Source organism: Chlorocebus sabaeus, chromosome 9, assembly GCF_047675955.1.
Source record: "Chlorocebus sabaeus isolate Y175 chromosome 9, mChlSab1.0.hap1, whole genome shotgun sequence".
In the NCBI taxonomy this organism is placed as follows: Eukaryota; Metazoa; Chordata; class Mammalia; order Primates; family Cercopithecidae; genus Chlorocebus; species Chlorocebus sabaeus.
In genome coordinates, this window is record NC_132912.1 from 7,716,917 (window position 1) to 7,729,724 (window position 12,808).

The window sequence follows — 12,808 nt, forward strand, 5'->3', positions numbered from 1 at the left end:
CAACTCTCCGAAAATACTAAAAGCCACTGACTGGTACGCTTTGAAAGGGTGGCTTTTATGGTCTGTGAATTCTATCTCAACAATGCTGATACGGTTTTGTTTTTTGTTTTTTGAGATGGAGTCTCGCTCTGTAGTCCAGGCTGGAGTGCAGATCTCGGCTCACTGCAAGCTCCACCTCCTGGGTTCACGCCATTCTCCTGCCTCAGCCTCCCGAGTAGGTGGAACTACAGGCGCCGCCACCAGCCTGGCTAATTTTTTTGTATTTTTAGTAGAGACAGGGTTTCACCATGTTAGCTAGGATGCTCTCGATCTCCTGACCTCATGATCCACTCGCCTTGGCCACCCGAAGCACTAAGATTACAGGCGTGAGCCACCGCGCCCAGCCTGATACTGGTATTTTTAAAGTGCGTTGCATGGCTGTCCCTTGGTCTGCGTGGACTGCCTCCTTGTGTGTTTTGTGCTGTTGTGTCATGAGCATCTTCTCAGAGGGGCTTTATCTGGGGAAATTCCCTGCAGCATAAGTTGGTGCCACGGCCCTGCAGGAGCTTCCCAGGCACCTCCAGGTTCCCCCGGCCCAGAACCCCTCGATGGGTGGATTATCAGAGAGTTCCTTGATTCCATGGTAGTTGACATTCAATCACCTGCTCACATGCTTCCAGGCTATCTGTTTGGGTCCCATGGTTATAAGGCAAGTCTTCCCTTGCCCCGCAACCCCCAAAGTCAAACACAGTTGGGCAATCTTCTATGTTGTCTTCCTGCATCAGCAGGTGGAGGTTTCCTCTGCCTACTACTCCGCTAAGGGTGCAGTCCTTTGATGGAACCAGCTTTATCAGGGGTCTCAGGTTCAACCCCCACCTCAGAGTGCCCAAGCTCTCATCTGCTATTCCCATAGGGTCATTAAAGCCTCAGGCCCGAGGACCCAGCGACTGGTAACTCTCCTGGGGGATATCACCGAACTCACGTGCTCAGCATTTTCCTTCCCCAAAAGAAGGCATATTCAGCCTTCTTTCATGCTTTGTGGTTTTCCCCAACCAAGAATTCACTCATTCTTTTCCTGCCAAGAAAATTGTATCCCATCTTCAAGAACCAGTTCCTCTTCCATCTCCATCATTAATCTTTCCCTGACTATCTCAAGTTCTTTCTTTCCCCTACAATCCTTTCCACTATCTATGTTAGTTTTGAATAACGTATGATTGTTCCATTTTTTTTTTTTCTTTTTTGAAATGGAGTCTCTCTCTGTCACCAGGCTGGAGTGCGGTGGTGTGATCATGGCTCACTGCAACCCCCGCCTCCCAGGTTCAAGCTATTCTCCTGCCTCAGCCTACCGAGTAGCTGGGGTGATAGGTGCCCACCACCACACCCAGCCAGTTTTTGTATTTTTAGTAGAAACGAGATTTTGCCAAGTTGCCCAGGCTGGTCTTGAACTCCTGACCTCAGATGATCTGCCCCTCTTGGCCTCCCAAAGTGCTGGGATTACAGGCGGGAGCCACTGGGCTTTGTCTATTCCGTGTTTCCTTTCACCGGCAAAATTCTAAAGTTCTTGGTGAAAGTGACTTAGGGCTGATGCCCTTGGAGAGACACTTTCTCCTGCCTCCATGCTTTGTACATGTCACGCATCTCTCTCATTCTGCTTGGATCCAATCCCCCTCTTCTCATGACGCCCACTCAGTTAACTTCTAAGAGGCTTTTGAGACTCACCCAACTATGCCTTCCTCTGAGAATCATCCACCATCCCCTACTCTCCCACCACTAAAAAGAACTGAGCATCACCCTATCGCGCAACTACTGGCTCTTACCTATGCCCTATTACACGGAGCACTCCCTATATAATTGTTGCCTGACTTCCTCTTCTTCTCTGAGCTTCTTGTGAGGAAAGGCTGTGTCTCATTTAGCTCTGTGTCCCCCATACCTAGCGCCTCCCCCACAGCCTCTAACCCATATTTGTTTCATGTTTGGAGAATCTGAACTCTAGAGTTAAAGCCAAAGTGGAAAGCTGAGTGAGAGTCAGGCGTCCCGAACCCGAGAAGTGGGTGGCTGTGCTATCAGGCAACGCCAGCGCTTAGGAATTTCACCCAGTTGCAATTTCAATCAGCCAGCCAAGATTACACAATCCCTGAGTGACAAAGCGTTCTGACACTCTGATAAGCACTTCCATGTTTGTTATCTCATTTAATTCTCTCTGACTTGTAGTGTTTATCTCGCTGTTACTTGTAGCAAAGTTTCGTTTCAGCCCCTATCTAGCCCTTTACAGCAAAAGTCTGCCAATTCCAATTTGGGACTTAAAAACTGGGAAACCAGAAAGGGGGAAACTAGGCCTTTCTGTGATTTCCTGGCGCCACACTTTCCGACGCTCACAGCAAGGCTGCGATCTGAGCAGGTGATGCAGGAGCACCCCAAATTCTATACTGACAAGTGTCTCTTTGTATGACAGCCACAGAGTGCCCGCATTCAGAGATACTCCACATTTCAAAACATGACCTCATTTTATAACAGATGCGGGCAAGGTTGCAGAGAAGGGGAATGCTTATACACTGCCGGTAGGAATGTAAACACTTTGGTCACTGTGGACAGCAGTCTGGCGATTTCTCAAAGAACTGGAAACAGAGCTCCCAATCAATCCAGCCAGCCCATTATTGGGTATATACCCAAAGGAATAGAAATCATTCTACCATAAAGACGCACACACGCATATGTTCATCACAGCACTATTCTCAAGACCAAAGACACGGACTCAACCTAAATGACCATCAGTGGTGGACTCAAAGAAAATGTGGTACAAATATACCATGGAATACTACACAGCCATAAAAAAGAATAAGATCATGTCCTTTGGAGCAACATGGATGGAACTGGGAGCCATTATCCTAAGCAAATTAACTCAGGAACAGAAAACCAAATACTGTATACTCTCACTTATAAGTGGGAGCTAAACACTGAGTACACATGGACACAAAGAAGGGAACGGACACTGGGGCCTCTTGTGGGTGGAGGGTGGGAGGAGGGTGAGGGTCAAAAAACTGCCTATCAGGTACTATGCATATTAGCTGGATGATGAAATAATCTGTACACCAAACCCCCTCAACACACAATTTACCCATCTAGCAAACCTGTATATGTGTCTCTTAAACCTAAAATAAAAGTTTAAAGGAAAAATAAATAAAATAGGACCTCATTTTACCTTTAAGATCTACTTCATCTGGGTAAATCTTAACTACCTCAACAACAGCAATACATTTTTAAACGGGTGCCTCTAATTTATTTTAAATTATCTGTATTATTATTGTTGGGGAGCAATTTTTTTCCCGAAACTAAAAATTCAAGCTTTCACTCATGGCCTAGGGAAAAAATATTTTGCCCTCTGTCCATCATTTATTACCTCATATTGTGAGTCAGGGACAAAAACCAGTTTTCCCCACTGTCTCCTGCTTCCTGCCTCAAGTCTCAAATCTCTGTTTTGCAATGTTTTCCTGAAACACACATCTGTTGGTAGCAACGTCTTGACAAGGGCAGCCCAGCAGACAAGAATAAACACAATCAACTGGCATGTAACTCAAGGTCATTTTGATGAGTCCTCGCTCTAGACAGGTGTCAGCAAACCGTGGCTCAGGGGCCTCTGCTGCCGCCTGCTTTTAGTAAATAAGGTTTCACTGGAACACAACCACACCCATTTCTTTGCATATTGCCTGTGGCTGCGCTCTTTTCACAAGGAAGACAGCAGATCTTGATCTCCAACAGCAGAGTTGAGTGGTTACAACAGAAACCATCTGGGGCCGGGCAGGCGTGGTGGCTCATTCCTATAATCCCAGCACTTTGGAAGCCAAAGTAGGAGGATTGCTTGAGTCCAGGAGTTCAAAACCAGCCTGGGTAACATAGTGAGACCCTTTCTCTACAGAAAGAGAGGGAGATGGGAGAAAGCATAAAAAAATGAATCTTCAGCCTGGCGCCGTGGCTCTGTCTTTGGGAGGCTGAGGCGGGTGAATCGCCCGAGGTGATCACCCGAGGTTAGGGGTTTGAGATTAGCCTGGCCAACATAGTGAAACCCCACCTCTACTAAAAATACAAAATTAGCCAGGTGTGATGGCGCATGCCTGTAATCCCAGCCTACTCGGAAGGCTGAGGTAGGAGAATTGCTTGAACCCAGGAGGCGGAGGTTGCAGTGAGCTGAGATCACGCCACTGTACTCCAGCCTGTGCAACAAGAGTGAAATTCAGTCTCAAAAGAAGAAAAAAAACCCATCTGGTGTGTGAAACTTAAGATGTTTATCATCTGCCCCTTTACAAAAGAGTTTTGACGACACTGGCTCCAGAAAAACAAAAAGGGAGGCTAGACTGTTCTGATATTTCCTGGGGCCTTGCTTTCAGGTGCTTAAACAAGGCCTAGACCTGCACAGGCAAAGCAGGTGGACCCAACGTTCTCTGTTGTCGATTTTTAGTTGCATGATAGCCACATAGCACTTGCCTTCTGAGACCCCTTCCCCCAGTCTTTCAGGCAGGCTCTCACGGGGCAAGCTTGCACCCTCCTGCTTTCTGAGTGCCTCCATTTGTGCGGGGAGTTCTCTCCTCTAACCGGACGGCAAGCCCTCAGAGGCCCTCTGGGCCTGCAGCTCATGCTGAGCTTTCCTCCAGGCTGCTCAGTGAACCTGACTGCCTTCTTTGATCTCCATCATTTAATTTTTGTTTGTGTGTTTGTTTGAGACAAGGTCCTGCCCTGTTGCCCAGGCTGGAGTGCAATGGCGCCATCCTAGCTCACTGCAGTCTCGACCTCCTGGGCTCAAGCCATCTTCCTGCCTCAGCCTCCTAAGTAGCTGGGACTACAGGTGTGGCCATCATGCCTGGCTAATTTTGTTCTTTTTGGTACAGATGAGGTCTCACTATGCTGCCCAGTCTCGTCTTGAACTCCTGGGCTCGAGCCATCCTCCCGCCTTGGCCTCTCAAAGTGCTGGGATTACAGGCATGAGCCACCACACCTGGCCTGGATCCTCTCTTTTGAAATGTGGCAGATCCACATAGTTTGAAGAGGGCAGCTACAATGACACACTGTTGGACATCATTGGACTTGACAGTCACTCAGCTTGCCCGAGCCACCTTGCCTCAGTCTACGTTTCTGCCTTCTGCACGCACACTCGGACAGCACCTGCCCAATCCACATCATAAAAGGGAAAGAAGTCTGCCTCCCTATACACGCCTAAGGTGTGCTTAATGTTAAATAATAAAATGTTGCTCAATAATTCTATGAATCAAAGCAGAATAGCTTCGTGAGTTTTTCACAATACCAGCCTGCTGGCTGGCACCTCTTTGAGTAGGTGACATCTGTGTGCACTCACCTGAGATGGGCAGCACTGTCCTTCACATTACTTGGTGACAAAAACAGATAGAGCCTCAAAGCTTGAGAAGTGGTCTACAGACCACCACTGTGTTATGGTCCACATAGGATGTTATGGTGAAGTGCTTTAGGTAAGGCTGACCTGGGCTGGAATCCTAACTTTCCTAGTTATAATGCTGTGTATTTCAGCCTAAGTACATCATCTTCCTGGCCTCCACCTTCCCATGTATAAAATGAGGATAGCAATATCTATTTCACTGGATGGCTGAAAGATTAAACGAAGACATGTACGTAAAACCCTCACAGCACTTGATATGCACTGATCGCTCAATGGTAACTACTATGCCTCAGAAAAATGCAGGATACATTTATTGTCTGTGGGCTGGTAATTTGGCAGCAAATGTCATTACCCACTATGTGTGAAGAGTTGGGAATGCATATTGTAATGATCAAACACAAGACACTCCCCAAGTCCATGGAGCTTACAAATTATTCACCTGTAAGGTTACATATGAAATATCCAAATAGCTCCTGGGAACCCAGTTTTGGACAGTGAGGGAGAAACCAATGTCCTAGAGCATAAAGTAAGCCTGTGAGTGAAGCAAAATCGACATGCAGCTCCCAGTTCTCCTACTTGTTAATTCACGTTTGCCCTCATTTTAACTTGACTAATTCATGTTTGCCCTCATTTTAACTTGACAATTACAGATAAGAAACATGCTTGTTCTTTACCCTCTAAAATTGTCAACCAAATAAAATGGAGAAAGGAAAACAAGTTTCAAAGGCTATATGGGAACCCAGAATTGGCACAGAGGGACACAGAGTGTGGGAACAGGTTTGGAGACCATTAAAGTATGGAAAACATCTGGTAAGTGATCCATTCGTCACTGCTTGGTTGCCAAAGAAGGTCCCTTACCCAAGTTCTTTAATATGAATGTGAAAGTGGTAGATCGAATTCTATAGATTAGGAAAAGGAAAGACAAGAAAGTGGACACCATGGTCAAAGAAAAACATACTCTAATGCTCCCAAGGACTACATGTCTGTCTGCAAATGTCAATGCTTTAAGCATGCAACTAACAAGAAAAAAAGCAGCCTTCCCTGATTACATTTTTCTCCCCCTATTTTTTTTTTTTTTTTTTTTGTTTGTTTGTTTGTTTGTTTGGCTCTTCTCTTCTTAGCTCCCATTCTCACCAAGAAGTTTTAGCTCAAATTGGGAGGTAGAAGCCCTGCCTGACCCAACACCAGAGCCATCTCTCAACAAACTTGTCTGCAAAAGCACCCGGGAGGGAAAACAGCAAAGCCATGTGCCAGCAAACCTCGGGCAGCTCTGTTGCTGTTCACAAGCCGGGCAGGTCCTGGCTTCCAGGATCATGTTCCCACTGGGATTAGGACAAGAACCAGAAAATGCCAGAGGCACACAGCTTTGGGGGCTCCCGAGGTGCCAATATACCCCTTACCGAGTGTATTTTTTTAAGGTTGAATGGTTTTTACAACTTTTTCTAAACCAATGGTTCAAGTAATTATTAAATGCCAGCTATGTGTCCTACATTGCAATAAAGGCAGCGAGGTCTTTCAGGCCCGTCAAACATGAGAGGAGTCAAGAACATCAGGAATAACAGCGAATGAGTCTTAATAGAATCCATGTGGACGCATGACAAATATCCCACATTGCCAAGCCTGTTGACACAATATGAAAGCCCTGTGCTTGGGGTACTTGTCCTCTTCACCAACAGACATAACATCATATACAAGACTCTTCGAAGAGCCAGCTAAGCTTTTCACTGAGTACTGTGGCCTTGGAGAAGCTGAGAATTGCAAAAATAGTCGGCAGTTTTCAAAACCACTCAAGGCAGCGAGGGGCTTTCGAAATTGCTCAGACACGTGTTTGGCTGGTCTAGGGTGGCTCTCCTGGAAAGAGGCCACGCTGAAGCTTCGAAGCCAGCAGAGTGCATGCCAGACTTTCAGCGGCTAGCAAGGAATGGAATTTTAATATCCAGGAATGAAGGAAGAGGGGAGAATAACAAATGATCTGACATCTGTTATTACATTGCTCTTGCATCATGCAAGGAAATCCCTGCCTTCTGCAATGCAGCCTTCTCAACTGGGTCTTGAAATGTAGGACTGCCTTGACCTTATATCCATTTGCACTTCTGCCAGCTGCACACATGTGTGCCTTCTTACCGCAACCACACTGTTACTCGCACGGTGCACGGCTTGGTTCTCAGACTTCAGACCCGGGACTAAAGGCTGCCGACACCATTTATTAGCCAACTCATCTACTTTTGCAAAGCCTCAGTTTCTCCATCAGTAAAATGGGGATGACAATCAAATTATTTTAAAGACTAAAGATTCTTGTATTAGATCATTCACATAATACTCTTAGCTATTTTGGAAATCTCCCATGCCATATTTTTAAGAAGTGCCCGAATTATTTTATGATTAAAGGTACATTTAGGAGACCCTGATTTAGTTCATTAGTTTTTCTCTGGAAAATTTGGGGCAGGGTTTATTTTTCTGAGGGTTATTTGGCAAGAAGATTCTTGATCATTCTCCCACAGGAAGTGGAAGATAACCCTGGAGCACTGGATTGGACTAGGTTTGGGGTTAAACCCTGAAGTGACTCTGGCACCTGAGATGCATTTCTTTAGTTACTAATATGCTTGATGATTTTTTCGTAAGTTTATTGAATCTTCTTATTTCTTTCTAGTAGTTTGTTTTATAACCTTTGCTCATTTTCTTATATAGGATTAATTTTCATTAATCTGGAACAGTTCTTTACATATTAATGATACACTTCTGTCTTTTTCCTGCATGCAATTTTCTAGTTTTTTGTTTACTTTTTTTTTGTTTGTTTACAACAAAAATTTAAAATTTTTATGTAGCTAAAGTTACTGATTTTCCCCTTTGTAATTACTTTTAGGCTTAAAAGTGATTATACTGCTTTTAGGCTTAGAAAGTTTCTTCCCACTTGAAAATCAGTTAAATATGCACCTGTATTTTTTTTTTTTTTAACATGTTTTGGGATGTGGCTCATTGATTACCTTTAGCCTCGTAATCCATTTGGAATTCTTAGCCTGGTAACAGTTTTAAATGTTATAAATTGGCACAGACTTTTTAGAAAATGTTTTTGGAAAATGTACCAAACCCACAAATTAGCTGGTATTCTTTGCCCCAGTAATTCCAATTCTAAGAATCTAATTTAAGAAAATGACAGGGCATGCGTCAGAGATTTCTACATGAAGACAGTCATCCCAATGGGGTTTATAATCGCAAAAAAATGGAAATGGCTGAAAAGTCTCTAATGGGTGGTAGCGTGAATAAATGTTCTGCAGCTACACACTCCCATATGGTAACTATTAGCCACATATAACTATCCAAATTTAAATTTATTAAAATTAAATAAAATTAAAAATTCAGTTCCTAGCTTGCATTAGCCATACTTCACTAGCTCAACACCCATATGTGACTAGTGCCTATTGTATTGGACAGCATAGGGGGGGAACATTCCCATTCTCATAGAAGCTTCTAGTGAACAGTATTGCTCTATGGCCATTAGAATCAGGTTTTTAAAGAATATTTAACTCCATAAGATATATTCATGATATGGGGGTGAATAAAAACATCAGAATACAAACTTCGGTAGTCACAGGAATTCAGACTGGTTGCAGTTAATTTAATCATAAATATCTTCAGCAAGGTATGTTTGTTCAGAGGAAACACAAACCCTGCCCTCTGAAAAAAGCTTTTTTTTTTTTTTTTTTTTTTTTTTTTTTAAGAAAGCAAAAGAAAGAACATCTGAAGATCCATAGGTACCTAGGAATTAAATGAGATGCCTGGGGAAACCTAGTACAGGGCAGCCACTCAGTAACTGTTTAGTGATTCAAAATCCAAATGGGAATTATCATAATGATCATATGTCAGCCTAATTAACACTGTATTCTGTGGCCCACAATGGTCTTAAAAGAAGCCATGATTATTCTTCTGTCAGCATCTATCACACAGTCATCAATGTCACAAAACAACTTGATCAAAAAATGGCACTTAAGAACTTGTAAGTACATAGGGCCGGACTCAGTGGTTCAAGCCTGTAATTCCAGCACTTTGGAAAGCCGAGGCGGGCAGATCACCTGAGGTCAGGAGTTCGAGACCAGCCTGGCCAACACAGCGAAATCCCACCTCTACTAAAAATACAAAAATTAGCTGGGCATGGTGATGAGCACCTGTAATCTTAGCTGCTTGGGGGAACTGAGGCAGGAGAACTGCTTGAACCCGGGAGGTGGAGGTTGCAGTGAGCTGATATCGTGCCATTGCACTCCAGCCTAGGTGACAGAGTGAGACTTCGTCTCAAAAAAAAAAAGAACTTGTAGCACATAATGCAAATAACTTCACAGGGTATTTGGTAAATAAGGAAAGGCTGTGTGGCCTCTAAAACGTCAATAAATATCAGCCACTATAAGAGAAAGCTTCACTTTGGTGTAACGAAAACTTTGGGACAATCTTTGGGAAACCTACAAGTAACTTGAGCCCTAAGGGACTCTACAGTTTGGATTTTGCAGACACAGACAAAAAACTGAAAATCCTAAAACATCACAGAGGAGATCTGAAAAACAACTTGAACAAACATTTTCTTTAGCTTCCCAGTAAGAACTAAAAAAGCTAAACAAACGGGGTTTTAAAAAAATCTTTAAAGGAGCAGAGAGCAAACAAAACCATGAGAAAAAAATATCTGAGAGAAGATGCAAATTTTAAGAGGTAAGCTCGGCATTTGGGACCACTTGTGTCTAAAGGATGTTTGTCACGGCCAAAGAGCTACCTGAGAGGCTGCACATCCCCCTTTGCAGCTTAGGGATGCTCTGGCAAACCTTCTACTCTGCGTGCAAAGCAGAAATACACCAGCTCCTAAAAGGACTGCAGTCCAGCTTCGAGCCGTCTGGGCTGCCCAAACACCTCCACCCCTGAAACTGGACTAAAGTAATCCCAGATTTTAATTCCCCCAGGGACCTGACAGAAACAAGCCCAAACCTTCTCTAGAGGAACAGACCATCATCCTAGGCCTCAAACTATTTCTACAAGCAGATTTTCAAATATTACATTCATCATTCGATCACTGCCAAAGTAGAATACCGCACCTGGTAAAAACTATCCTTAAAGGATAAAAGTAAAATAAATCATTTTCAGACAAAGATAGAGAATTCTTTTAAAAAATATGCTCATGGATGACATTCCTCATGCAAAAGAAAAGGAACCCCAGGTGGAAAGTCAAGAAAGCAGAAGGAAGAAAACGTCAAAAATGGAGCCGTTTTCCGGGTGTGCTCTGGACAAGCACATGACGTTAAAGAACCACTAAAAGCTGATTCACAGAGCAAGGTTATTTTATTTTCCCCCTACGTTAGTTAGACATTATATTTGGCTATCCTCTAAAACAAGCTTGTCCAACCCCTGGCCCATGGACCACATGCAGCCCAGGACGGTTTTGAATGCAGTCCAACACAATTTCATAAACTTTCTTAAAACATTGTGAGTTTTGTGTGATTTTTTTTTTTTTTTTTTTTTACCTCATTAGCTATTGTTAGTGTGAGTGTATTTTACGTGTGGCTCAAGACAATTCTTCTTCTTCCAGCGTGGCCCAGGGAAGCCAGAAGATTGGATACCCCTGCTCTGAAAGAAAACAGTTAAACCCTAGTCTCACATCGTATTTTGGAATATGTTTTTGCTCTATTGGAGTGCAGGAAAACCAGATGCCATGTAGAAGATACAGATTTCACTGCTGGATTTGTAAAACATAAATGGCCAAAGAAGCCATTTATAAAGTAGTAGATTGAGAAGAAAAATAGTTGCAACAGTTTATCAGATAGGAGTAGGTTCAACAGCATGTGAGGCGGGACCTAGAGGTGGACGCAGGTGGGATAGAGAGTTCTTACGAGATTTGAGATAGTATCTCACTCACTAAATCACAAATGCATTGTGAATTGATTAAAAAAATGAAATAGGCTAGGTGTGGTGGCTCATACCTATAATCTCAGCACTTTGGGAGGCTGAGACAGGTGGATCACCTAAGGTCAGGAGTTTGAGACCAGCCTGGCCAACATGATGAAACCCTGTCTCTACTAAAAATACAAAAATCAGCCAGATGTGGTGGTGGACTCCTGTAATCCCAGCTACTCAGGAGGCTGAGGCAGGAGAATCCCTTGAACCTAGAAGGCAGAGGTTGCATGCAGTGAGCTGAGATCGCACCATTGTCCTCCTGCTTGGGCAAAAAGAGCAAAACTCCAACTCAAACAAATACATAAAATAAAATAGATAATGAATTTTAAAAGACAAACTAAGAGATTTATGTTTTCGAAGAACGTAAAGATATTAGCTGGTCTGGCAACCAGTAGCTCTGTTTTCTATTATGTGAGTTTGGAATGTATTGTAAATGCAAGATTTTGACATTTATGATACCAAAATAAGATAAGAAATAGTCTTTTCCAGTGGTTTGCAAGAAAAGTATAAATAGTCGTATTTTCAGGAATCTAATTTTTCAACATAAACTACATGACCCCTGAATGTCTCCCCACCACCCGGGAATTTTAAGATTCATCCTAAATTTTGTGACAACATCAGTCCTGATTTACTGAGACCTGAGTTCTTTATTCTAACGAGGCTTCCAGTGATTCTATTCCACTATTCTCAGAGGAATCATCACTGAACACAATTATTCCATCAATGATCGTGCTGAGGACTGGCCCCGTCGATGTATTCCTGTCTCACTTACATTATCCACTCTGCCAGTGCCCTTTATTTCAAGGGGTTTCTACAGCACGTCCCTCTGCTCTCTTAAAACCACCATGCTGAAATGACAGTTTATGTCAATGACTTAACTGAATCCGCTCAGGAAGGCTCTCCATAGGCAGGAATCGCTGGATGGTAAAGCTGACGTTTGGCATCTACTGAACTTTATTCGCAAAGCAAGTCTTTTGTCCCAGGCAAAAGCGAGAGAGGAATAAATGGGCGGTTGGCACTCACTCACCTGCCGGAGTTTGGTTCCCACCATAGAAGCACTGCTGTCAAGCACGAATACCACATTCTTGGGTAAAGGAGGAAGGTCTTTAGGAGCAAAGTAGTGCACAAAATAGCCATTTAGAACCTGGTGGAGAGAAAAGAAAGTAAAAACGGTAGTACCTAGAGTAGGGAGGAAAAATACCTGAAGTGGGTATTCTATGGAATTTCTAAAAGTTAAAGCATGACACAGAGCTTAGGCTCAGATTCCACACCTGGAGTAGAATTATCTAAGCCCCTGATCCCTCCAAGAGAACTAATTGCTAATTTAATCTGTAAAAGGGTAGACTCTTCCCTTTAAAATTGATCAATGATGACTACCACTTCAAGTTTAACTATCTATCCCCTGGACCTTTGCTACTTGAGAATTCTGCTTCCTTCGCTATCTGTTTTTTTACCAAGCATCTTACAAGCTGAGACATCAAGATTCTCTACATTCTGGAT

The 12,808-nt window shown here is 43.3% G+C and overlaps 1 protein-coding gene across 1 annotated transcript in view; it reads right to left on the reverse strand.

Moving 5' to 3' along the window:
- ITIH5 (inter-alpha-trypsin inhibitor heavy chain 5) overlaps nucleotides 1-12,808 on the reverse strand; it is a 101,395-nt gene that overhangs the window by 39,953 nt on the left and 48,634 nt on the right. The window contains exon 7 of the mRNA XM_008002218.3: nucleotides 12,336-12,452. Within this exon, the coding sequence (XP_008000409.3) occupies nucleotides 12,336-12,452 (117 nt within the window). The remainder of the gene's footprint in view (nucleotides 1-12,335; nucleotides 12,453-12,808) is intronic.